At 37.3% G+C, this 26,692-nt stretch overlaps 1 protein-coding gene across 2 annotated transcripts in view; it reads right to left on the reverse strand.

Moving 5' to 3' along the window:
* Window positions 1-572: 572 nt before the first annotated feature.
* Window positions 573-26,692, reverse strand: part of ZNF804B (zinc finger protein 804B) — a 521,035-nt gene continuing 494,915 nt past the window's right edge. For both annotated transcript variants that reach the window (XM_025929720.2, XM_086696692.1), the window contains 2 exons: window positions 10,109-10,239; window positions 573-4,298 (listed from right to left, as the gene is read on the reverse strand). In XM_025929720.2, the coding sequence (XP_025785505.1) occupies window positions 632-4,298; window positions 10,109-10,239 (3,798 nt within the window). In that variant the 3' untranslated portion in view covers window positions 573-631. The remainder of the gene's footprint in view (window positions 4,299-10,108; window positions 10,240-26,692) is intronic.

Here is a 26,692-nt window from a genome sequence, read left to right on the forward strand (position 1 = left end):
TCTTAACACAGATGTGTATGAAATGAAGATAACCCGGTTTCTCCAGAAACTCCACAATACAATGTGTGTGAAGATTGTTTTTCACTGAAGAGTAGCTTCCAACTTGAATCAATCATTTCTTATGAAAATATAAATTATTTTGATTGAAACAGATTATATTGATTGAAAGCCTAGACAACAGTTAACCATAGGAATTATTTCTCTGATATTTTAGTATTGTCTGATGCATACAAACCAAATGTGCAATTCACTCACTTGCTCAACACCCCCTAGAACATACAATATTACGTTCCATTTGATTGTTTTGTAATATCAATGATTTGCCTGAACGTTTTCTGTTATCATTTTATAACATTATATGAGAACTCCTCCAAACAGACTCTTCATGCTTTTCCCTCTACCGTCCAGAAAGTTATTTTCAATTTGCTCTGTTATTTATGCAAGTTAAAAGATACTCTTAAAATGCTCCTATTTTAGTATTGGCAATTCAGTTCTTACATGTATGTACTAGTCACATTTTGAGTTGGCACCAATATTTTAAATCTTACAATAGTCATACCACTTTAAATATATCATTTTGTAGGTAGTGACAATTTGTTTTATTTATCCACAAGAGGGGCTTCGACACATATCAGTTCAAGTGCGTTGGTACATTTAAGGCCTCTTTCACTCCGTTTAACTGCTGCATCTGACTGGAGCAAGAATGGTGGCAAAGATCTTGACCTTGAAACACTGGTTGGATTAAAGGATTCAAGTGGATGATAGAAGCCGTGGCTGGGTTTAAGTGAGGGCCAAACAATGCAGGGATCAATGCGGCCGAGGGCAGGGGCTGCAGCGCGAGGTGCGGTGGGTGGAAGGGGGCAGCAGTGACCAAATGCAGCGGGTGACCAGCTAAGAAAGTGGGGTGTGCGGGGATGATGGTCGGAGTCAGAGGTGACAACGTGAACGGTGTAAAATGTGGCTGGGAAAGAGGATGTAGGTGAGCTATAGGGAGGGGACCACCATGGGAATTTATGGAGGCAGAAACAGCAAAATGCTGCAGGAAGGTGTGGTGGATGGTGGTGATGGAGGTGCGCTGGTGAACTGGTACCGTCTGGACCGCCGAGGCCGGAGAGAAGGCAGTGGGCCCCGAGGCAGGCACAACTCGAAGATGCTTTGAGAGGAGCTGTTTCTGCACGTGCTGCTGGGCTTGTAGCTGTAAGAGCTTATATTTATCTATTTCATCAGGAGAAAATGTTATTGGCTGCTGAATTAAGGGGGGAGAGCTAGATTTATGGCACACTTCTAATTCATCTTCTACTTTGTCATGCTTCTGCAAAGTTCTGTCAGAGTAAGAGTTTATATTCCCCTCTACGTGATTCATATGCATGCTTACATCCTGTAAGTCAGGATTTATTTGGTCCTCTTTGGTCTCTGTGGAATCAGTAACACCAGTATATCTATTAGATGGAAAAGCACCAGGGAAATCATTTGGTAGTGGGTCACGGCTTTGAATACAATGTTGGACTTCGCTAATTAAAGGTTTTACTGGTTCTTTTGTTGTTGGGTTCTTTTTCATGTTTGGTGACTGTGAATCTGCTACTACATGAATTATACCTTTAGAAAGATGGTTATCGCAATCAGGATCTACTAAAACATGAAAATTGTTTGTCTGTGAACTTTTGACTTTGTCTTTCTCAATAGTTCTTTGAATTGTACTGCCTTTATCAATTCTCTGTTTACTTGTGTTCTGTGTTTTTTCAGACAAAGGCAGTGCGGGTCTGTTACAGCCCAGTGGCGTGAATTGAATTGTGCATTGAATTTGTGAATGAGCCTCTGATTCATTTTCACAATTCTTTGAAGAGACCTCAAAATTAGTTGATTGTTCCTGACACCTCTTGGCTTGCGCTATTTCTAAAAGGCTTTTGGCTGTCAGGGGTGTCCTCTCTCCTGTAATGGCCAACTCTGTGCTTTCTAAAGTGCTGGTAGAACAATTTCTTAGAAGGCAGCTGATATTCCCAGAGTTATACTGCACAGATTTTACTTTTCCTAGGTCACAAATACGAGGGCTGTCCAACGACTCTTGACTTCTCTCGCTTTTACTTAAGCAATAAATTCTCTCTCTTGAGTAAGAGCCCAATCTGCTGTGCTGAGGTCCCTGGCAGTTTGGTGCTTCTTCACTATTTCCGGAACAGGAAACCTGTGAGCTAGAATCACAATGGGCGATTCTCCTGGATTTGGGCCCTGAAAACTGCTGTTGATTTTTGCCCAGTTTATATCTTTCTCTGCACCGAATGTATCTATGTTTTGAGGATTTTTCATTCTTAAATGATTCCCACAATCTGTAGTTGCGGTCTCTCTGTATTTCAGATGGCAGGCAGGTGCTCTTTGCTAACTCCTCAGACACGCAGAGGCAGTTCGGGTTTTGATGTCTCCCTTTGTGCCTTTCAACTGGGTTGTGTTCTCTTTTACAAAAGTACAGCAAATTGCCTCTGCCCTTGTCGCTGGACTTATGAACTGAACAAGCAGCTCTCAAGCTGGCTGTGCTGCCAGGGTATGTGTCTGAAGGGCTAGAAGTTCGATTCAGAGACAACTTTGGAGAATTTCTCTTATAAGTTTGGTTTCTACATCTAGAAACCCTGCTGGTCATGCTGATGTGGTTCCTATTCACAATTACACTAAAGTCCTTCCCATGATCACTATGACCCCTCACTGGGTAAGGACTAGAATTCCAGGTAAATTGATTTGCATCTTCAAAATCTGAATGAGGATCGCAAGGGATCAGTTTTGGTTCTTTAGTCCTAGAGATGTAAGGAGAAAAAGATAGGCCCTCATTTACATCATTTAGAACTACCCTTTGGCAGCTTTGCCAATGGGTCCTTGAAGGTTCCTTAAGTCCATTATCACTATTATCATTGTTTTCTACACATTTCTTTAGAGAGATATCAAGGAAAGCAGGCACTTCAGGATTTTTCATTTCCAAATCACTTGCACTAAAATTATCTTTACTCATATTTGACTCAGAATCACTGTAGCCCGAATTACATTTTCTCCGGAAACTTTCCCAATCTGGATTAGCTATCATCATCTTTGGTTTCAGAGATTGATCATTTTCTTGGATCAATTTCTGTTGGTCTTTGATTAAACCTGAGACTTGGCTCTCTATTGTAGTCTTCATTTCTGAGGGCTCCTTAATCAATTCTCTTTTTAAGTCCTCTGAATCATGGTCACTCTTTGTGTTCCGAGAAAGTTTAAAATCAAAATATAATGGGTTGCAACCATAAGAGATACAGGGCTCCGTTTTTGTAAAGAGCAGAAGTTCCGTGGGCCACTGGAGAGTGGTGTGGCCATCCTTACTTTGTACATGGAGAAAAGGCAATGGTTTAGACTTCACGTCATGTGGACATGCTTCTCTTACAAGCCTTGTTGCATTTTTGCCAACTCTTTCTGTTTCATCTAAAGATTTTTCTCTCTTCTCCATTCTGGAGTTGGGATTCAGATGCACTGTACTGTTTTGCTTACTTGGCTCCAGTGATGGAAACTCATCCAGACATTCAAATATCCTGGCATCACTGTGCCTATAAATGTTTGGTGAGCTGGAGGAAGCATTTGCTTGGCATGAGTGATTAATGCAGTTTTCTGAAGTGTTCTTCGGTGTACCTCGAATTTCTTTTTCTCTGCTGCAAGGAGTAAAAGCCACATCTGAAAGATGAATATTAGATTTAGAGAATGAAGCATGAATGCCAATCGAATCTTCCAGTGTTTCATCAATAGAGTCATTTTTGTCTTGCACGATTTGAGAGCTGATGGAAAAGGTATTGTGTAAAACATGCTCCAGATGGCTTGGTGTGATGTTTATATCTTTTTCCTTAGTAAGAGGTACGTCCTCACTTGCAAACCTGCGGCACTTACATTTCTCTGCAGTTTCTTTTGCTTTATAGCTGGGGGACTTGTTACAATCGTGTGTTTCTTCTGTGTTCTCACTAAAAACTGATGCTGAAGACTCTAATTTTAGATGTACTTTTTTGGAAAAAGAAAATGATACTCCTGTCCTGTGATTTGCATTGCTGAGGTCTGAAGATGTCTGTGGTACCCGATTTCCGAATAAATAACGTCTGTCCATTGGTAACTGGTGTCGATTTTGCATGGTGGACCGCTGTTTATCAGAAATGCTTCTGGGGAGATTCTTTCCTTTAAGGAGAAGAGTGCTCTTCATGCACGATACCTTTCTGCCATTCTTAACTGGGAAAATTCCTTGCTGGAGTTGCTTTTCTATGGCTACCCTGGGAGCTTTGTATGCTGGTCCATTTCCAGAAACACTGTAGACACAATAAATATTTAAATGATTAAGACCTTAGATTTGAAATCTCATGTATATGTGAACATTTCTTAGTGTTTCTATGATGAGTTATGCTATCTACAAACTATGTCTATTGGAATATCACCATTTCACTGTGTTTATATAACTCAGTATATCTATGTTTCATAGAGGCCATTTCTAAAATGCATCACTTAAATGTGCTCTTTTGAAATTAGCAAGAAGCAATAAGAGGTGGATATCTATGCTAGTGCTGCAAAAGAAAATAAAGTACTGAATTTACATCCCAATATATGTCCTGCAGAACCTATCAATTTTTTTGGAAATATAGACTTAACATTCTTTCACAAGGAGTTTTTCAATCAGTGACCTCCCATTAAATAAGAAATAAAATGGAATTAAAAGTCACTTCCAAAGTGTAAAAATATATATTTAATGTCATTTTTTGTATAAGTGCTACCATTTCATAATTTTTGTTGCCTCGGTTTTAAAATTTCTTCATGTTTGCTTACTTTGGAAAAGTGTGACTATTTCTTTCTCCATGACATCACCATTTTGACCAATTATAACAAATGCATAAAAAAGTAACACACATTTACAAGCCATCTCAGTATCTCAATTATTTGAAATCTTTTTTTTTGCATCTTCCTCACCCAAATACTTTCTTTCTACCTTTCCTGCATACATTTGTTTTACCTTTTAACAGCTTTTGTAAAGACTATTCATTCTGCTGAGCTTAATTTGTGATTCAATCTGAGAACTAGAAATAGCAATACACCGAAGAGATGAAACTCTTTAGATTAAAATTGTCTCTTCTATGTTTACCTTAAAACCTCTACTACAAAACAAGGTTTGGGCGGAGGTGGGGTGGTGGAAGGCAACAGAAAACACATCATTTATCTGATCTTTTGCTTTGAGATGGCTTTCTTTTCCTTCTCCTTTTCTTTATCCACATGCTTGAATATGTGTCTGTTTGCTTCTTTCTAGTTTAGATTTTAATTTTATTGTATTCATTCATTTGTTACTTGAGTAAAGAATACTAATAAACTGGTATCTTTTCCATAAGTAGCTTAACTTCTAATGGAGAGGTATGTTTTCTGAGCTCTTTTCCGAGAAGTTCTTTCTTGTTGCCTTCACCTATGACTGATTTGGCCAATCAGCACAGAACTCTGGAATCCCTTTCCTCTTGTCCACCATATCTCATATATATAAAGCCTTGGTTTGCAATAATAATTCATTATGAAAACATGCTTGTAATCCAAAGCAATTGTATATCAAAGCGAATTTTAAGAACGATTGGCTCAGTTGTTATCATGTGACAGTTGGCATCAGGTACTACTCCTATTGAAAGACACTGCTTGTTTATCAAGTTAAAATTTATTAGAAATGTTTGCTTGTCTTGCGGAATACTTGTAGAACAAGCTGCTTGCAATCCAAGGTTTTATGGTACTTTGTTTCATTGTCTTTACATGTTTAATATCACAGAAAAATACTTACTAATCCTCCTTTTATTCATTTTTGAAAGGAATCTGTTGTGCACTTGTGTGATTTGTAATTTTCTTTTTCATTTATATATATTTATAATATTTACAACTTACATTTTTATTGTAAGTACTATCCACAATATATTGTTATTTTAGATTATATATATACATATATATATATATATATATATATATACTCATATATTAGATGACATATATATATGACGTTTTTACCAGACCAGAGTTACAGATTGATTTCTTGGGTTAATTTTCACTGGTACTGTTGGGCACTTTCAATTCAATTTCTTTAGCTCAGTTGTATTTTCTTCTCTGATTTCTCTGATTATTGCTTCTTCTCTGTCTTAGCTTTTTATGCTGGAATTTATATGTTAAATGTGTTGGCTTTCCTGAATATATCTCTTAGGTCTTATTATTTATCTCAATACTTTAGTGTCTTTAGTTTGTTTCTCTAGTTCAGAAGGAATTTCTTGTTTTTAATTTCTGTTTTACTCTTTCAATTTTTTACAATATCCAATATTTCATTTACTATGCTCATATGGATTTTAACTTGTCATAGTTTCAGCCACCATTCACTTTTTAACAATTTCAGATTGTTCCTTCTTCATAAACAAATTTAGAATTATACTGGTCCCTTGAATCTTGTGGAAAATAAATTCAGAAAATTTTCATTAACTGTTCCATAATGAAACTTTCTTCTTACTCATTACATTAATCTTCTTTTTGTGAATCATTTTTTTTTTTATGTTCTTTAGAGAGGTTGTTGAGGCATTTTGATATGAGGAATGGAAAGGAACACACTAAGATAGTGTATGGCTTATTCAGTATTTCTTTCAAACAGAAAGGAAAATAGAAAGCAGAGAGGTTAACTGTAGTTATTAGTCTTTTAAAATGCCTGCAGTCTGGGGATAGAAGGGTAAGGGAGCAGAAAGATCTGCAGCCCAGAATTTTGCCTCAGTGTCAAAGAGTTTCTTTTCCATATTTAGTAGCCACACTTTTGAGTAAGTAGGAGCTATACTTCTGTTAAGTTACCTTCTCTAGGAACGTCAATTAATCTGATATTATCTGCACTTAGAAATTATTTCAAAAGCCTGGTGTATGGATATTAGCATTCTGCTTCTCATGATTCCATTATGACACAGATATGTTACCATTTTTATATTATCTACTTATATTTTTTCCTCAATAATATTTTTTTCTTATTATCCTGGCACTGTTTTGTGTATTTTCTTGCTTTGATTTATGTTAGTCTAAATGTTCTTTTCTGTATGGTTGTTTTATGTGACAATTTATCTCTCTAATGTGCAAGCTTCTCCCTTTTATATTCTTTCCATATTTTTAATCACCTTTGCTCTTATTGTTTTTATATTATATTTTGCTCTTCTTGTCCTTAATTTTTGTTCTTACTGAATAATCCAATCTACATTTATGATTATATTTTTTCACAAGTTGTAGCATTTTATCCTCATTATTAATCTTTTCTACCTCTAGGGTTTATGCTTTAAACTGTTTATCTCATTGCTTTCTAAACTTTAAGTTCCCTTATCATAAATCTAGTTAATTTTTGTTATTTTGGAAAAATCCCAATTTTCTATCTTTGTGGTTTTCAATTCTATTATTTTAATACTACTTTATGCTTTTTAACATAATTAAAGTTTAATTTTTATAGTTATATCCTTACTTACAATTTCACTGTTTTCTCTAGAACTTTCTTTAATTTATTTCTATTGTCTACCTAAATTATTTTTATTTATAATAAAAAAGTGACTATAAAGTTAGCCCTTTCATACTTATTAAAAGATTGTCCATTCTAATAGGTCTCCCCAAATTCTAATTCTTGACAAATAAAAACATGCACTATTTAATTATCTTCTTGTAAAAGAATACTTTCCAACCAGGAAACAAAACATATCAAATATGTTTGATGCATATTTTCTTTAAATGATATAACATGATCCATCTCTTATATTCTCAGAATCAGTGATCTTATACTTTTTTAAATTTGGAAAAAATGTCCATATCAGTATGCACTATACTTAGATTTATACATGTAGAAGTTTACAAACCGAATGACTCTTCACCCCCATGCAGTAACTGGGCTTGCTAAGGAACCAGGTTGGGCTGAATTTCCCAAGAAATGGCCAAAGTTGACTGTCCTTTATAAGATTCATCAATAGTTTTCTGCCATCATTTTTTTTTTCATCAGTCCAACTGCAATATTCTTACCACTAGTAAATTCTCCTCTCTTCTCCATAGAAATCATAGGAGAATTTTCTTGTTATGTGCCCATCCTACTGAGAAGACCTTGTTATGAGAATCATGGACAGAGAAAGGTTGTTTAGGAGAGGAATACAGATAATTTTTTTCTTTTTCATTTTATTTCTTACTTTCATTTTTCAAGTAAGCTGCCAAAATGAAAATATTAAATAATTCTATTAAGTGACTTCCCTTAGGCCATGAGCCTGCCTAAGCAAAAAGAACAATTATCTGGAGCGCAGAGGACAGGTAACAGCAAAAAAATGTAATAATTTTCCTAGTTCCATGTTTTTCATGTGGAAAGCTTAACACCTATCATTTCCCTAACAATATGAGGGAAAAACAAACAAACAAACAAACAAAACCTAGAAAGTCTGTCTATCCTATAAGGAATGAGCTTGAGTTTGTGTTTGTTTAGTTAATATGATTTTCAGCTCAACCTTAATCGAGTAGAATTTTTCATTTGTTTTAATTTGGAAAACACTTAACAGGTAGCATGGCAAACTCAGAATTTTTAAACAGAAGCATCATCATCATCACCATCACTATATCTCCCACAGGAAAATAAAGAAATGTAGAAGCATGACAACTTTCCAATAATAAAAAAGGATATATGTTTATTAAGGCTCCTAAGATTTTTTGTTGCATGGGCTGAAAGGACCTATCTAAAGGTTGTCTCTCTACAGTAAGATTTGCCCCCTCTTTTATATTCTCATAATAATCTCATAATAAATCACTCAAGAATTAACATATTCCCCACATTTTTTTCCCTACATGCTACCATAATTATCATTAGACCTTTCCTTCTCAGTCCTATTTTGACAAGGACAGTTTGATATCTTATTGACACTGTGTTCGAATAGCATAAGATCCTCATTGTATTGGCCAGTGGAAAGCTCAGTACCAGATGTGTGTCCCATTTCTATGACTGTGTAGGAGCTGAGGGCATACATTTTTATATTAACCTCACCTCTGGATACATGTTTTTCCAAACTTCATTGTTTCCTTATACCAAATTTCTCACTTATTTTTAATAGGATTATCTTCTATGTATTTTCTTGAGTTAATTAAATTATTCTAAGATAGTGGTACAAATACCTAAATATGTGTAAGGTAAATACTGTGTTTTTACTCATAAATTGATCCTTAAAACAAATGTTTCCTTAGAATCAAATTTGAGGTCTAATATATTATGGTACTCAATTATTTGAGTCATTCATTCTCAAATTTATTGCATTTTGTTTTTCATTTCAACAACAGGGGTTTAAATTGTGGCACAGAGCTATAAATTTCACAATTCACTAGGTTGCTGCCAACTGCATTAATTAGCTACATTAGGTGTTTTACATTACGATTCATATGAACACAAATCACAATGTGCAAACTTAATTGAGTTCCAGGTAACAATCTCCTCACTTGGAAACATTCAGCAGTTCCAAGCTCATGAAAAACAGCTATTTTTCAGCTACAAGAATGTATTAGTATAATGTATGTTATAATTATCAATTTAAATAGCAGGGTGTGGTAAATTTAACTGCATTCACTACATCATTTTTTTTGTTTTTTGTCATCCAGACAATGATAAGTGTCATTTATTCTAGGTTCAGGTGTGTACAGGGAAATGCAGAGAAGATTTATTTCCTCCCCAGAAAGATGCACTGTTACTTAAGGTTTTTAAAATTATTATTACAAAAAAATAAACAAAATAAACATTATTACAAAACTTAAAATAATTACTAAAAAGCTCTATGGGCCCATTTAAATCAGCTGGATAGAATAAGTGCTAGTACATGAAAATCATTCTTAGATCATTTCATGAAATAGCACATAAAATTAACAACATTGGGAAGGAAAAAAGTCAGATACCAAAGTAACTAATTTATTAGCCTTTAACTATTAAAACATTTGCCCTCAAACATGTCTTTTGATTAATTATAATTTGCTTCCGTGTGACAGTAAATCAAGTAAATTTATCTTGACATTTCCCCAATGATTGAATAGACTTTTTTTTGGAAGAGAGTTTTGAACCATCTGAGATACCTCTAATTCTTACCATTCAGACTGTTGCCTTAACTCAGCCAGCTGGTGAAGCCGTTTAAGTGCTTTTTCTTGTTTCTTCTCATCTTTCCATGACTTGGAAGCTACATTTCGAGCAAATTCCCGTTGCTTTAATTCTTTCAGTCTCTATGGACAAAGAAGAAAAACAGAAAGGGTACTATAAATAAGTAATATCTTTTCTACCTGTAAGTCTCCTTATTAAACTTTGTCTTGGGTGCACAGGTGGCTTTCTGGATAGAGAGGGTTAAGCACTATTTCCATGGGTGTTCTTCTCTTCTCCAAGATAAAGTTAGTTGTCAACTGGCTTATTTATCAAAGCTTGTCACAATCACTACAGAAATGTCCTGCCCAGTGCTTTTTGGGACCACTGTGGCTACATAACTGCAATCATTTATGTGTCTGTGAAAACATAAATGGCAGAACGTGTGATTTATGAATGAGGGTGAAGGGAGAAGAGGTTATGGGGTGCACTTTCCTCTCCCTACTGCCCACAGTCCTCTCACTTGTGAAACATGCTTAGTCTTATTCATGCAAATTGATACTATTAAATATACTGGGTGAAATGAGCTTGTTTGATTTAAGAATATCTATTATTGGGAAAGATTCAGTTCAAAGCTCTAATGAGTGATTCTTAACTCTTTTTTTTTTCCTGGTGGAGGTATTTATCCAATGCAGATTTCTATATTGTATCCAGGAGGATAAAGATAGGTCAGGATTTAAACTCAGGGAAGATGGTTGCTTGGCTTTGCTTGATTTAAATTAACCTACCACTTCTTTTAATTAATCTTTTCTCTAAAACAATTGGCTTACATGCAAATTGGATGTTACTCATTACCTGTTGGGATTTCTACTTCAGAATTTGCCATTAAGCACACCCATTGATATTGAACAAATTGAGAAGCAGCCACAATCAAATAAGCATCTTGAAGTTTGGCATTTAATCCTGAATTGAGAATATATTTGAAGATTAGTCTCTCTTAACTAAATTATTTTAAACTGTCTGAAATCTATACCCATTCAATTTGTTTTCGTTTTCCAAATCAAGTCTAGAAGATATTTCCCAGGAATGGCAAAAACCACATAGCTATCAAGTGAGGTTATAATGCTGTACTAGAATACTGCCCACCCATGAAGTGAGGGTACAACCTTTAATGGTCATTAACATTGTTCCTGAAAGGGAACATACTTCTGTGAGATGGTGGCCAGATAACCACACCTGGGCTAAGTATCTGAAGAAGGAGGCAAGACCAACCTTTCAAAGAGAGAATATTCTAAGCCCAATGAACAAGAGTTTCACAGAACTAGAAGCAGCCACAGGGGCAATAGTGGAGCCAATCTGAATTCAATTTTTGACAAATGCTTCACAGGCTTTAAAAAAAAACAGAAAATTTCAAGAATTAAAATTGTGGCCCATGTGTTTTAAACAAAAAAGGATCAACAATTCTCTGGAGTTGATAAATAGTAGAGTGTCTAAACCTTAAGGGACAGGCATGGTCAGAAGACAGAGAGAGGCTTTTAAAATCTCCGTTACTACTTTTCCTCCTACTCACACTTCCTCAGCCCCCATATACATAATAATCTAGTCTTCCAGTGAAAGCTTGCCTTGTGAGCAAAGACCTTTTGGAAATTGTTCTACACAATTTAAGGGCCCACATAAAATGAAGTTCAACTGTGTCAAAGAGAGAATATGGCTACATAAGTAAAGAGCAGAGAGATTGTTTTTTTCTTTACTCTGTTACTACAGAACATAAAATACTCTATTATATGTATGTGTGTATATATATATATATATATATATATATTTAATTTTTTTAAGTGTTTATTCATTTCTTGAGAAAGAGAAAGACAGAGCATGAGTTGGGGAGGGGCAGAGAGAGAGAGGGAGACACAGAGCCCAAAGCAGGCTCCAGGACCTGAGCTGTCAGCACAGAGCCCAATGAGGGGCTTGAACCCACAAACCCTGAGATCATGACCTGAGCCTAAGTCGGATGCTTAACTGACTGAGCCATTCAGGTGCCCTAAAATACTCTATATTATATTTAATATTTGATATGACTGGTATGTAAAACCTGAATAGCCTAGGAGAGGAAATTTGTTCATTTACTCACATCTGACACTTTACTCTCATTATTGGAATTTTGTTTGAAACTTCCAGGTATAACTCTCTTTCGTTAGCCCCCCAGTTTCCAGGGATGCACCTTTAACTCTGAGTTATAGAAATGAGTGAAAATTCTGTCTTACTCACCCAACAACAAATATTGTCAACTACTACTATATAACAAGGATATAAAGTTGTCAAATCAATAATTTTCCCTTCAGGAGATACAGACAAGGGAAGAGGTATTTTCACAAGATAGTTTTGAGTTTCCCAATAGGGGTGGACACAAGATGCGTTAGAAGCATATAGGAAAAGTTAAGATAGAAGGGGGTGGGTACAGATTTGTTGTGTTAAGGAAGTCAGCCAAGTTAACATGTGTCTAAGGAACACAGAAAACTAGAGGAGATTTTGTTTAATGACATCTAGCCATAGATTTGGCTTAGCAAATGCTGAGTGCACAAGGCTGCACAGAGGGGGGAAAAAAAAACAGAGAGCTACAGAGAGATCCCGTCAAATTTTCAGCATACTGAATTGCAGCACATGTACATGAAAAAACTACTCCAAGCCAAGAAAAGGGCCACCTGAAAGAATTAATGGCATCAGTGCCTGGCATGCATATAGGGTCAGGAAGAGTGTCTGTTCTCACCAACAAAATGGAACAAACCCACAGGACACTGAGTATAGAATTCATGGAAATCTTGCCTCAGTAGAGAATAATTTGCTGTGGATTGAGCATTACTTTGGATTTGCCTAACGAATCATAAAAGCAAGAGCTACAAACATAAATCTGACCTTAAGTAACTTAACTGCATTTCAGAACCAAATTTAAAGAAATTTATAGAAATACAAAAATATTCAGCAACAAGGAAAAAATTAATAACATCTGACATGCAATCAAAGATTAAGATCAAAGATTATCAAGAAAGCACGAACTAAAATGAGGAAAATAATCAATCAAGACCAATACAGAACCAATACAGAGGCTAGAGTTGGCAGAAAAGTACATTAAGACAGTTATAACTGTATCTTCTGTGCTCAAAAAGTAGATAAGAGATGATTGTCAACTGGACAATTATGCAGTTAGAGTCTCTGAAGAAGGAGGAGGGAATATTTGAAAATATAATGGGTGGAAATTTCCAAATTTCCTGAAAACCCACAGATCTCCCAACATCTCAAGTGCAAATAACATGAAGAAAACTATCCCAATGCTTGTTATTATCAAATTTTTAAAAATCAGTCAAAAAAGTGGAATTTTTAAAAGCATCTCAAGGGAAATGACATATTCCTGCACAGAACAAAGAGTAGGATGGCAAAAGAATTCTTCTTGGAAACAATACAAGTGAGAATACAGGGGAGCAGCACATTTAAATTTATGGAAGAAAATTAAAAACTTCTCGGAATAAAATTTTATACTTTGTGAAAATATCTTTTCAAATGAGGTGAAATAAAGATATTTTAAAACATGAAACACTGAAAGAATTTCTCAGCACACCCACAGGATAAGAAATGTTAAAGAATATCCCTGGGCAAAAGGAAAATAATACCAGATAGAAATGTGTGATTACACAAAAGAGCAAACACCAAAAATAGTAACTACAGGATAAATAAGACATATTTCTTAGTGTTGAAATGTACATAGACCATTTAAGCAAAAAAAGTAGCTATGTTTGGGGCAATTTATAACAAATTATACATAAAATGTTTGTCAACAATAGCAAAAAATCCAAGAAGGAGAAATATGTTGAAAGGTCTTATTCAATACTCAACTGGTAGATAACAATTGAAGGCAGATTGTGATAAGAAGTGGACAATATGGCAACCATTATTCTAATAAAACAAAGTGGTTTAGCTAATAGGATAACAAAGAAGGTAAAAGGAAATCATTACATCTACTCAATCCAAAAGAAGGTAGAAAAAAGTAAAACAGGAAGGTAAAATAGATGGGACAGTGACAAAACAAACAGCAAGATAACAACTAAAGTCTAAATACATCATTAATCAAATTAAATATAAATGGTTAAAAAAAACACTGGAATTGAAAGTTAGAGAGTATCAGTTTGGATTAAAAAGTGAGCTCCAATTATATGTTGGTTATAAAAACAAACTTTAAAATACAGCTACAATGGGTTAAAAAAATATAAAAAGATTTACCATGTCAACACCAGTGAAATAAAGCTGGAAGGACTCTATCACTATAAAGCAAAGAAGATTCTAGAGCAGATATACTATTAGGAATAAAAAAAGGGCTATTTCATAATGATATGGAGTAAATAAATCAGAATGACAAGATAAGCCTAGATGTTTCTACATCTAATAACAAAGCTTCAAAATACACAAAGCAAAAGATAAAACTGCAAGGAGAAAAAGTTAAATCCACAATTATAATAGGAGTTTTTAATGGCCTTCCACCAAACAACAGAATGCTAATCACAGATATATATTTCTGGAAAAGGTTACACCGAGGTGACCAAAGCTCTTAAAAAAAAGACCCTTCCAACAATTGATTTGTCTAATGAAAAGAGAAGTGGACAGATAAGGAAACCTTTCCAAAAACGTATGGGTCAAATTTTGCCAACTTCATATTTTAGCTTGAGTTTTCCCAAGTTTCTACTTTTCTTCTCGTGTCTACTTATTTAAACAATGGCATGTGCTAAACTGTCAGTAATCTTACTTAGTTTAAACAGAAGACAAACCAATTGGAAAAAAATAAAAGTTCTTTGAGAGTATATAGTAAATCAGTCCTTACTAAGAACAACACAAGACAAATGTATTTCAGGAAAAAAAAAATTACTTACACATTTACAGAGAACTGTAGAAAGCTCAGTGATGGTTAATGACTTGGGATGAATAGATCAGAGCAGGTGAGGTTGAATCTCCCTGGGGGAGTAAGGAAGACAGAAAGTAGCACCTAACAATAGGGGGGAATTAAATGAAGTGTCTGCTTTCCAGAGGTGTCGGATGGTAGACAACACAGTATAGGGCTTAAGAGAAGGATTCTGAAATCAGTCAGACCTGAGTTTGTATACTGTCTCTGTCACTTACAACTTTGAGTCTCTAAGGTTACTCAATCTTCCCAAACTTCAGTTTACACATTTGTAACCTGGAAGACTATCACTATTTACCATGTAGAGTTCTTGGAATTAATATTTGAGTTGAGAAAAGTAAAACAATGAGCACAGCGCCTGATACATACATTGCAAATGATCAATGAGTCTGAACTATTATCACTATTAGAGATAAGGAATGGTCAGATTTTATGGAACTGTGGGAAGCAGCGTCAATAAAGAGCCCTCGATTTACCTGACAGTGGGGAGCCATTAAAAACACTTGATTGCTAATCTTACTGAAAACCGAGTGTTTAAGTAGTTTTCATCTGGATTTTACGAAACTGGTAGGTGTAGTCTTTTCTAAAGGAGACTACGGAAAAAGGAAGGAGGCTGGGTATGTCCCTCTTCCTTGTCTTGAACAATTTATACTCTTTACTTGAAACATGTATTTTCGGGGCGCCTGGGTGGCGCAGTCGGTTAAGCGTCTGACTTCAGCCAGGTCACGATCTCGCGGTCTGTGAGTTTGAGCCCCGCGTCAGGCTCTGGGCTGATGGCTCAGAGCCTGGAGCCTGTTTCCGATTCTGTGTCTCCCTCTCTCTCTGCCCCCTCCCCCGTTCATGCTCTGTTTCTCTCTGTCCCAAAAATAAATAAACGTTGAAAAAAAAAAAATTTAAAAAAAAAAAAAAAAAAAAAAAAGAAACATGTATTTTCTGTAAGTCCAAGATCATATGTCACTCCTAAAGAAAATTATAAATTTTGGATTAAAATACAATTTGTTGTCAGACTCTTCTTTGATAAATCTTATTTAAAGTTTGCTCTTGGGAGAGGGGAAATTGGAAGATGGCGGAGTAGGAGGATGCTGGGCTCACCGCGCATCCTGCTGATCACTTAGATTCCACCTACACCTGCCTAACTAACCCAGAAAACCACCAGAAGACTAGCAGAACGAAGTCTCTGGAGCCAAGCGCAGACAAGAGGCCCATGGAAGTGGGTAGGAAGGGCGGCAAGGCAGTGCGCGCTCCATGGACTGGTGGAAGGGAGCCGGGGTGGAGAGGCGGTCCACGGGCCAAGCAGAGCCCCCGAGTCTGGCTTGCAAAAGCGGAGGGGCCGGACGGAGTGTGTTCCGACAGCAAGCGGGACTTAGCATCTGGGAGGTCATAAGTTAACAGCTCTGCTCGGAAAGCAGGAAGGCTGGAGGACAAAGGGAGGGAGAGTTGCTGAGCCCCCGGTCGACAGAGCTCAGTTTGGCGGGGAAAAAAGGCGCTCAGCAGCGCCATCTCCCTCGCCCATCCCCCAGCCAAAATCCCAAAGGGAACCAGTTCCTGCCAGGGAACTTGCTCTCTGGGCGCAAACACCCAACTCTGTGCTTCTGCAGAGCCACCCCTCCAGCAGAGGGTCTGACTCCCTCCACCTGCCACAGGGCCCCTCCTGAGGTGGATCACCTAAGGAGAAGCGAACTAAGCCTGCCCCTCCTGCCCCCGTGCACCTTGCCTACCCACCCCAGCTAATACGCCAGATCCCCAGCACCACAAGCCTGGCAGTGTGCAAGTAGCCCAGATGGGCCACGCCACCCCACAGTGAATCCCTCCCCTAGGAGAGGGGAAGAGAAGGCACACACCAGTCTGACTCTGGCCCAAGCAGTGGGCTGGGGGCAGACATCAGGTCTGACTGCGGCCCCGCCCACCAACTCCAGTTATACACCACAGCACAGGGGAAGTGCCCTGCAGGTCCTCACCACTCCAGGGACTATCCAAAATGACCAAACAGAAGAATTCCCCTCAGAAGAATCTCCAGGAATAACAACAGCCAATGAACTCGATCAAAAAGGATTTAAATAATATAACAGAAAGTGAGTTTAGAATAATAGTCATAAAATTAATCGCTGGGCTTGAAAACAGTATAGAGGACAGCAGAGAATCTCTTGCTACAGAGATCAAGGGACTAAGGAACAGTCAGGAGGAGCTGAAAAACTCTTTAAACAAAATGCAAAATAAAATGGAAACAACAACGGCTCGGATTGAAGAGGCAGAGGAGAGAATAGGTGAACTAGAAGATAAAGTTATGGAAAAAGAGGAAGCTGAGAAAAAGAGAGATAAAAAAATCCAGGAGTATGAGGGGAAAATTAGAGATCTAAGTGATACACTAAAAAGAAATAATATACGCATAATTGGTATCCCAGAGGAGGAAGAGAGAGGGAAAGGTGCTGAAGGCATACTTGAAGAAATAATAGCTGAGAACTTCCCTGAACTGGGGAAGGAAAAAGGCAATGAAATCCAAGAGGCACAGAGAACTCCCTTCAGACGTAACTTGAATCAATCTTCTGCACGACATATCATAGTGAAACTGGCAAAATACAAGGATAAAGAGAAAATTCTGAAAGCAGCAAGGGGTAAACATGCCCTAACATATAAAGGGAGACCTATAAGACTCCTGACTGATCTCTGTTTTGAAACTTGGCAGGCCAGAAAGGATTGGCACGAGATCTTCAATGTATTGAACAGAAAAAATATGCAGCCGAGAATCCTTTATCCAGCAAGCCTGTCATTTAGAATAGAAGGAGAGATAAAGGTCTTCCCAAACAAACAAAAACTGAAGGAATTAGTCACCACTAAACCAGCCCTACAAGAGATCCTAAGGGGGACCCTGTGAGACAAAGTACCAGAGACATCGCTACAAGCATGAAACCTACGGACATCACAATGACTCTAAACCCATATCTTTCTATAATAACACTGAATGTAAATGGACTAAATGCGCCAACCAGAAGACATAGGGTATCAGAATGGATAAAAAAACAAGACCCATCTATTTGCTGTCTACAAGAGACTCATTTTAGACCTGAGGACACCTTTAGATTGAGAGTGAGGGGATGGAGAACTATTTATCATGCTACTGGAAGCCAAAAGAAAGCTGGAGTAGCCACACTTATATCAGACAAACTAGACTTTAAATTAAAGGCTGTAACAAGAGATGAAGAAGGGCATTATATAATAATCACAGGGTCTATCCATCAGGAAGAGCTAACAATTATAAATGTCTATGCGCCAAATACCAGAGCCCTCAAATATATAAAACAATTACTCACAAACATAAGCAACCTTATTGATAAGAATGTGGTAATTGCAGGGGACTTTAACACTCCACTTACAGAAATCGATAGATCATCTAGACACATGGTCAATAAAGAAACAAGGGCCCTGAATGACACATTGGATCAGATGGACTTGACAGATATATTTAGAACTCTGCATCCCAAAGCAACAGAACATACTTTCTTCTCGAGTGCACATGGAACATTCTCCAAGATACAATACCAGGTCACATTCTCCAAGATTGAATACCAGGTCACATACCAGGTCAAAAAACAGCCCTTCATAAGTATACAAGAATTGAAATCATACCATGCATACTTTCAGGCCACAATGCTATGAAGCTTGAGATCAACCACAGGAAAAAGTCTGGAAAACCTCCAAAAGCATGGAGGTTAAAGAACACCCTACTAACGAATGAGTGGGTCACCAGGCAATTAGAGAAGAAATTAAAAAATATATGGAAACAAACGAAAATGAAAATACAACAATCCAAACGCTTTGGGATGCAGCGAAGGCAGTCCTGAGAGGAAAATACATTGCAATCCAGGCCTATCTCAAGAAACAAGAAAAATCCCAAATACAAAATCTAACAGCACACCTAAAGGAAATAGAAGCAGAACAGCAAAGGCAGCCTAAACCCAGCAGAAGAAGAGAAATAATAAAGATCAGAGCAGAAATAAACAATATGGAATCTAAAAAAACTGTAGAGCAGATCAACGAAACCAAGAGTTGGTTTTTTGAAAAAATAAACAAAATTGACAAACCTCTAGCCAGGCTTCTCAAAAAGAAAAGGGAGATGACCCAAATAGATAAAATCATGAATGAAAATGGAATGATTACAACCAATCCCTCAGAGATACAAACAATTATCAGGGAATACTATGAAAAATTATATGCCAACAAATTGGACAACCTGGAAGAAATGGACAAATTCCTGAACACCCACACTCTTCCAAAGCTCAATCAGGAGGAAATAGAAAGCTTGAACAGACCCATAACCAGCGAAGAAATTGAATCGGTTATCAAAAATCTCCCAACAAATAAGAGTCCAGGACCAGATGGCTTCCCAGGGGAGTTCTACCAGACATTTAAAGCACAGATAATACCTATCCTTCTCAAGCTATTCCAAAACATAGAAAGGGAAGGAAAACTTCCAGACTCATTCTATGAAGCCAGTATTACTTTGATTCCTAAACCAGACAGAGACCCAGTAAAAAAAGAGAACTACAGGCCAATATCCCTGATGAATATGGATGCAAAAATTCTCAATAAGATACTAGCAAATCGAATTCAACAGCATATAAAAAGAATTATTTACCATGATCAAGTGGGATTCATTCCTGGGATGCAGGGCTGGTTCAACATTCGCAAATCAATCAACGTGATACATCACATTAATAAAAGAAAAGATAAGAACCATATGATCCTGTCAATCGATGCAGAAAAGGCCTTTGACAAAGTTCAGCACCTTTTCTTAATAAAAACCCTTGAGAAAGTCGGGATAGAAGGAACATACTTACACATCATAAAAGCCATTTATGAAAAGCCCACAGCTAACATCATCCTCAATGGGGAAAAACTGAGAGCTTTTTCCTGAGATCAGGAACACGCCAGGGATGCCCACTCTCACTGCTGTTGTTTACCATAGTGCTGGAAGTTCTAGCATCAGCAATCAGACAACAAAAGGAAATCAAAGGCATCCAAATTGGCAAAGATGAAGTCAAGCTTTCGCTTTTTGCAGATGACATGATATTATACTTGGAAAATCCGATAGACTCCACCAAAAGTCTGCTAGAACTGATACATGAATTCAGCAAAGTTTCAGGATACAAAATTAATGTACAGAAATCAGTTGCATTCTTATACACTAACAATGAAGCAACAGAAAGACAAATGAAGAAACTGATCCCATTCACAATTGTACCAAGGAGCATAAAATACCTAGGAATAAATCTAACCAAAGATGTAAAAGATCTGTATGCTAAAAACTATAGAAAGCTTATGAAGGAAATTGAAGAAGATATAAAGAAATGGAAAGACATTCCCTGCTCATGGATTGGAAGAATAAATGTTGTCAAAATGTCAATACTACCCAAAGCTATCTACACATTCAATGCAATCCCAATCAAAATTGCACCAGCATTTCTTGAAACTAGAACAAGCAATTCTAAAATTCATATGGAACCACAAAAGGCCCCGAATAGCCAAAGTAATTTTGAAGAAGAAGACCAAAGCAGGAGGCATCACAATCCCAGACTTTAGCCTCTACTACAAAGCTGTCATCATCAAGACAGCATGGTATTGGCACAAAAACAGACACATAGACCAATGGAATAGAATAGAAACCCCAGAACTAGACCCACAAACGTATGGCCAACTCATCTTTGACAAAGCAGGAAAGAACATCCAATGGAAAAAAGACAGTCTCTTTAACAAATGGTGCTGGGAGAACTGGACAGCAACATGCAGAAGGTTGAAACTAGACCACTTTCTCACACCATTCACAAAAATAAACTCAAAATGGATAAAGGACCTGAATGTGAGACAGGAAACCATCAAAACCCTAGAGGAGAAAGCAGGAAAAGACCTCTCTGACCTCAGCCGTAGCAATCTCTTACTCGACACATCCCCAAAGGCAAGGGAATTAAAAGCAAAAATGAATTACTGGGACCTTATGAAGATTAAAAGCTTCTGCACAGCAAAGGAAACAACCAACAAAACTAAAAGGCAACCAATGGAATGGGAAAAGATATTTGCAAATGACATATCGGACAAAGGGCTAGTATCCAAAATCTATAAAGAGCTCACCAAACTCCACACCTGAAAAACAAATAACCCAGTGAAGAAAAGGGCAGAAAACATGAATAGACACTTCTCTAAGGAAGACATCCAGATGGCAAAAAGGCATATGAAAAGATGCTCAACGTCCCTCCTTATCAGGGAAATACAAATCAAAACCACACTCAGATATCACCTCACGCCAGAGTGGCCAAAATGAATAAATCAGGAGACTATAGATGCTGGAGAGGATGTGGAGAAATGGGAACCCTCTTGCACTGTTGGTGGGAATGCAAACTGGTGCAGCCACTCTGGAAAACAGTGTGGAGGTTCCTCAGAAAATTAAAAATAGACCTACCTTATGACCCAGCAATAGCACTGCTAGGAATTTCCGAAGGGATACAGGAGTACTGATGCATAGGGGCACTTGTACCCCAATGTTTATAGCAGCACTCTCAACAATAGCCAAATTATGGAAAGAGCCTAAATGTCCATCAACTGATGAGTGGATAAAGAAATTGTGGTTTATATACACAATGGAGTACTACATGGCAATGAGAAAGAACGAAATATGGCCCTTTGTAGCAATGTGGATGGAACTGGAGAGTATGATGCTAAGTGAAATAAGCCATACAGAGAAAGACAGATACCATATGTTTTCACTCTTATGTGGATCCTGAGAAACTTAACAGAAACCCATGGGGGAGGGGAAGGAAAAAAAAAAAAAAAGAGGTTAGAGTGGGAGAGAGCCAAAGCATAAGAGACTCTTAAAAACTGAGAACAAACTGAGGGTTGATGGGGGGTGGGAGGGAGTAGAGGGTGGGTGATGGGTATTGAGGAGGGCACCTTTTGGGATGAGCACTGGGTGTTGTATGGAAACCAATTTGACAATAAATTTCATATATTGAAAAAAATATTTAAATAAAGCTGAACCTTTTATTTAATTAAAAAAATATAGGGGCGCCTGGGTGGCGCATTCGGTTAAGCGTCCGACTTCAGCCAGGTCACGATCTTGCGGTCCGTGAGTTCGAGCCCCGCGTCGGGCTCTGGGCTGATGGCTCAGAGCCTGGAGCCTGTTTCTGATTCTGTGTCTCCCTCTCTCTCTGCCCCTCCCCCGTTCATGCTCTGTCTCTCTCTGTCCCAAAAATAAATAAACGTTGAAAAAAAAAATTTAAAAAAATATAAATAAATAAAGTTTGCTCTTGGTTACTTGCATTATCCAAAATGGATCTCAAGCAAGAAAGAGGGTAAAAGTATTTCCTAGAGGGAAATGGGGACATCTAGTTCATGTCCTTGTTATTTTGCAAAGGAATTTAAAGGAGAGATTGCAGAGCAGATGGTCTTCCTGGTTCTGAAGAGAGGCTACCTGCCATGGTCCTTGCCCAGATCAAAAGCAATTTAATAAAGGACAGATGCAGGGGTCAAGTCAAAGGAAATAAAGCAGCCCTCACATATCTTCTCCAGTTTCACAAGGTGTTTCATTCACTCTCAACCACAAGTACCATAAGGCTTATGGAGATATATCTGCTAAAGCACATTTATGAAATATTTGGAATTTAATTTTCTTCTTAGCTTCATTTTAAAAGCACAAACTAAGCAATCTTTATTTCCCTACCTGCCAACATGAATGCTTGGCACACGCATTGCAAGTGGAGTTCAGCTGTGAATAAATAAATGAACAGGCAAATTGATCAGGTCAGTGAGTCTCTATGTGCTCGGAATGGTAAAATCCCCACTATTATTGCATACCAGTCAGAATATGCATGTCAGCACCTGTCCACTGGGGTAACCACTCTCCGTTCATCTTCACTGGAGCAGAACAGCACATGTGAAACACATTTACTCAAGTGTATCTACTTTCTCCCTGTCTTAAATAGAATAATTCCTTTCATTCCTGCACTTACATCCATAGATCCCAGGGTAATTTACTGGCGTTAATGTTTTTCTTCACAGAGGAACAAAACCCCAATGCAAAAGGTGAAAATTATTAACTTCCTTTTAGAGGCAAAGCAACAAACATAGGAGGTTAAATGGCACGATCCACACCAAAGCAGACACCAAGAAAAGAATTGCGACTTGAAAACAGAATGTCTCATCTTCATAAAAGTCAGGAAAAGTCACAAGAATTTATGAAAAATTCGAGATATTTATAATAGTTTCATTTTGTGAAATTAAAAGTCTATCCAGTTCTGAGATATTGTTCATTGTTCAGAAATGTTTTTGCCACAATGATTTGGGAGACATTTATAGATAATTAACAATAATCTTAAATGGGAGAGGGCATAATGTGAACAATATGATCAAGACATAAGAATTAAATTCCATAAGAAGTCTTTATTATTTTTCAGAAGAATTCTACATGCTGAAATGGGACTTGCCTTATTTTCTGCTTTTTTGCACATCATTTTTTATGTGATCTGGTAGTCATACAAACACAGAGAGTGAAACAAACTAAAATATTTTAAGGTCTCCCACCTTAGAAGATACAGTTTGGGCCACTCACCAAGGTGAGTGCCCTGCTATCTTCCAGAAGGAATGCATCTGCACATATTCCCTCTGATAGCATTTACTCCTCCAAGGACCAACAGAGCCACGAGCAAGCCAAAAACAGGTGAGACAACATGAACCTGGAGCCACTACTCTGCCTCCACCCATTTCTTCACAAGTGCTTACAGCAGCATCTGGAGGATCCTTCATATCCCTGCTGAAATGGGAGTTGCCAGACTCTCAAATTAATTGCTGATGGCCAGCCCACTGTACTTTGACAATCAGACCTAGAGATTCTTTGTTAGGCTCATTTTGGACTCTTCAACTGGGTAAGACCAATGTTCAGGAGAGACACAGGTATGAAGACACCACTGTTTAAGCATGAGTTTGGGGATGTTTCTAGATTCTAAAATTATCTGAAAATGTGGTTAACATAAAAGAGGTTTCTTTATAACCCCAAACAGCCTGAGATACCTCTGTTGCTGGAGGAGGGGGATATACTCAGGTGTGTAAGGTATGTGCCCATGCAAGCCACCATGCCACCCCCTTCCAAGGCCCAGGATCCCCTGAGAAGTCCTCAAACAGCAAAACAGACAGCTGTAGCGTTTCCATTTCTTCTGAGCCGTTCCTTCCACCTTCTAGCTATTGTGGTCAGGATCCAAGTCAGCTATGATACCAGACACGAACCTTTTACTGAGTTTTTAATTGTAAGGTTTATTCACCTTCTGTACCATGGCATAAAGTTTTTAGTACTTTGTAAGCCGTACTGTATCAGGCAAGAATATAGCCAATAAGATGACGACATCCTTATCTCTAGTAACTGTTGTGAAATGATGAGCAGTATTACAAAGGAAGCGCTTTGGTGACGAGTAAATGGAAGTTGCTTTTCAGACTGGTTTAGTAGCAAAATCAAGGAGCTTTTAAACTCCACCCTTCTCCATGTTCACAGCATGATAAGAACCCATACACCATATTAGAATAGCATTAATTCTAATATGTGTCTGCACACATTAAGTGTCTGCAGAAAGTATGTCCAAGTTTGGAGAAATCCAGCATTTCGGGAATGAACAAATAGAAATTCATTAATTAAAGTTATGACTTGTGTAAACATTTGATTAGACTAATACTTAGTTAATAAGACCTCAGAAAAATAATTGTGCATCCCATCACAGTACACACCATGGTAAATAAATTCAATATAAGAAACACAAGAATGTAGACCAAGAAAATCCAGACACCTTTCCCCATGCAACAGGGTTTCAAAACTGCAACTATTTCCCTAGAGAAAAAGTAGAGAGTGTCAAAACGTTCCATACAATTTTTTATAGTCTAGTATGTAAATTACTTATAGTTTATCTTTAAAAAATGTTATTCATGCCCCAAAATGTTCAAGTAAATTTTACAAATCTCTCTTTTAGAAACACTTCCAAGTGTCAAAATGTAAAGTTAGAATGGGTATCAAAGGGTTAATGAGTTAAAGTATCAAATGTGTTTAGAATATTTTGCTGTGTGAGGTTCATTTCTATCTGGCATTCCTAGTCATGTGTGGACTAGAACAAGTCCTTAAAGGAATATTTTATTTGTTTATTTTTAAAGATCATGAGAATTAATCACATTCTTTGTGGGAAAGTTTTAGGAAATAAATGATGTGCACTGAGCCCAAAACGTCTAAAAAGGAGATCTTACAAGAATCCCATGGCAAACATCTGTCCTCCCAGAAGACCGCGTGGTTGTTGTCGGGATCCCATCTTTGTTTAGCAGTTCCTAAGGAAAACCTGACCTGATGCACTCTGACCCAGCTACCCCACTGCTTCTTTAAGAGCAATTCCTTCTATTTCAGAATCTTGTACAACCTAACATTATATTGATTTTTAAAAGCTCTTTCAATTTCTACTCCATCCTCCCACTCTTTCATACCCTAGTTGTGGGTCAGTGACACTGCTGAGAACATTGCAGGCAGAATTATTTAATCTGAACATACCTGCAAATGAATACTGTCTTAGTACAGGGAAAGTGTTTTCGAGATTTCTTCAATTTCCTAACCAAATGCTATTTTGAAATAGAACTGTCTTTGAAAAGAAGCTATTAAAATAGAGACAGAAACAGAAATGAGACATTAATGAAATTAGACTCTGGTGTAAAATTGAATTTTGGATCATGTTACACTTACACAATAAATAGAGATGATATTTTAAAGCTAAAGATAGAGCATTCACTTGGGTGGTGTGTTAGACACCTGACTGCAATGACTTAGTCTAATAAGGTTAATTTTATCCTGATCCAAGAATCTATACTCAAGTATACACCACAGTACTTATAACCTTCTCTAGAAAGACCAGAATCCAATCTCCTTTAAGCTTTTAGTTTCCTCCAACTTAAACACATGACTTTCTCATCCTGGCTGCAATATAATGGAGAAATATCAGGCATCAAAACTGCATTCCAGGTAGGAAGAAAGGAGAGCTAAGGGCAAAAGCTAATTCTGTACTTTTTTTTTTTTTTTTTTTTTTTTTTTTTTTTTAGTCCTATAAACAACAGCTTTTTGGAAGCTGCACCAAGTAGATTTTAGTTGCATATCACTTGCTAGAAGAATGTCACATGCCATTAGCATTTAAATAAGGAGTATGGTGAATCCAGGATTTTAGCTAGGCATAAGGCCACCCCTCAAATAAATCCAAGTTTTGTTAGTAAGGAGAGAGGGTGGAATGGACATTGAATAGGTAAACAGAGCGTCCCTTCTACTAAATTTGCTAAATGTTGACCAAAGGGATGGCTGCAGTTAGTGTTCATCCAAGTGCACTGCTTCTTTCAGACAGAAAATTCTTCTCTACAAGCTCTAAGCCACTGGGCTGCAAAACAGGATATGGAGAAGTTTCAAGGTATTTTACTCTACATCTTCATAAAAGCCTAAATTTAAAGTTACTAATTCTCTTAGAAGATTTGAGATTGATTTACCTCTTTAGTACATTGGGTTAGAAGTAGATAGAGGTCAGCAAACTAAGGCCCATGGGTCAAACCTGGCTCTACACCTATTTCTAGAAATCAAATGATAATGAAATGCAGCCATGCCTCTTTGT

This window comes from Puma concolor, chromosome A2, assembly GCF_028749965.1.
Source record: "Puma concolor isolate L17-30 chromosome A2, mPumCon1.1.hap2, whole genome shotgun sequence".
NCBI classification, from domain to species: Eukaryota; Metazoa; Chordata; class Mammalia; order Carnivora; family Felidae; genus Puma; species Puma concolor.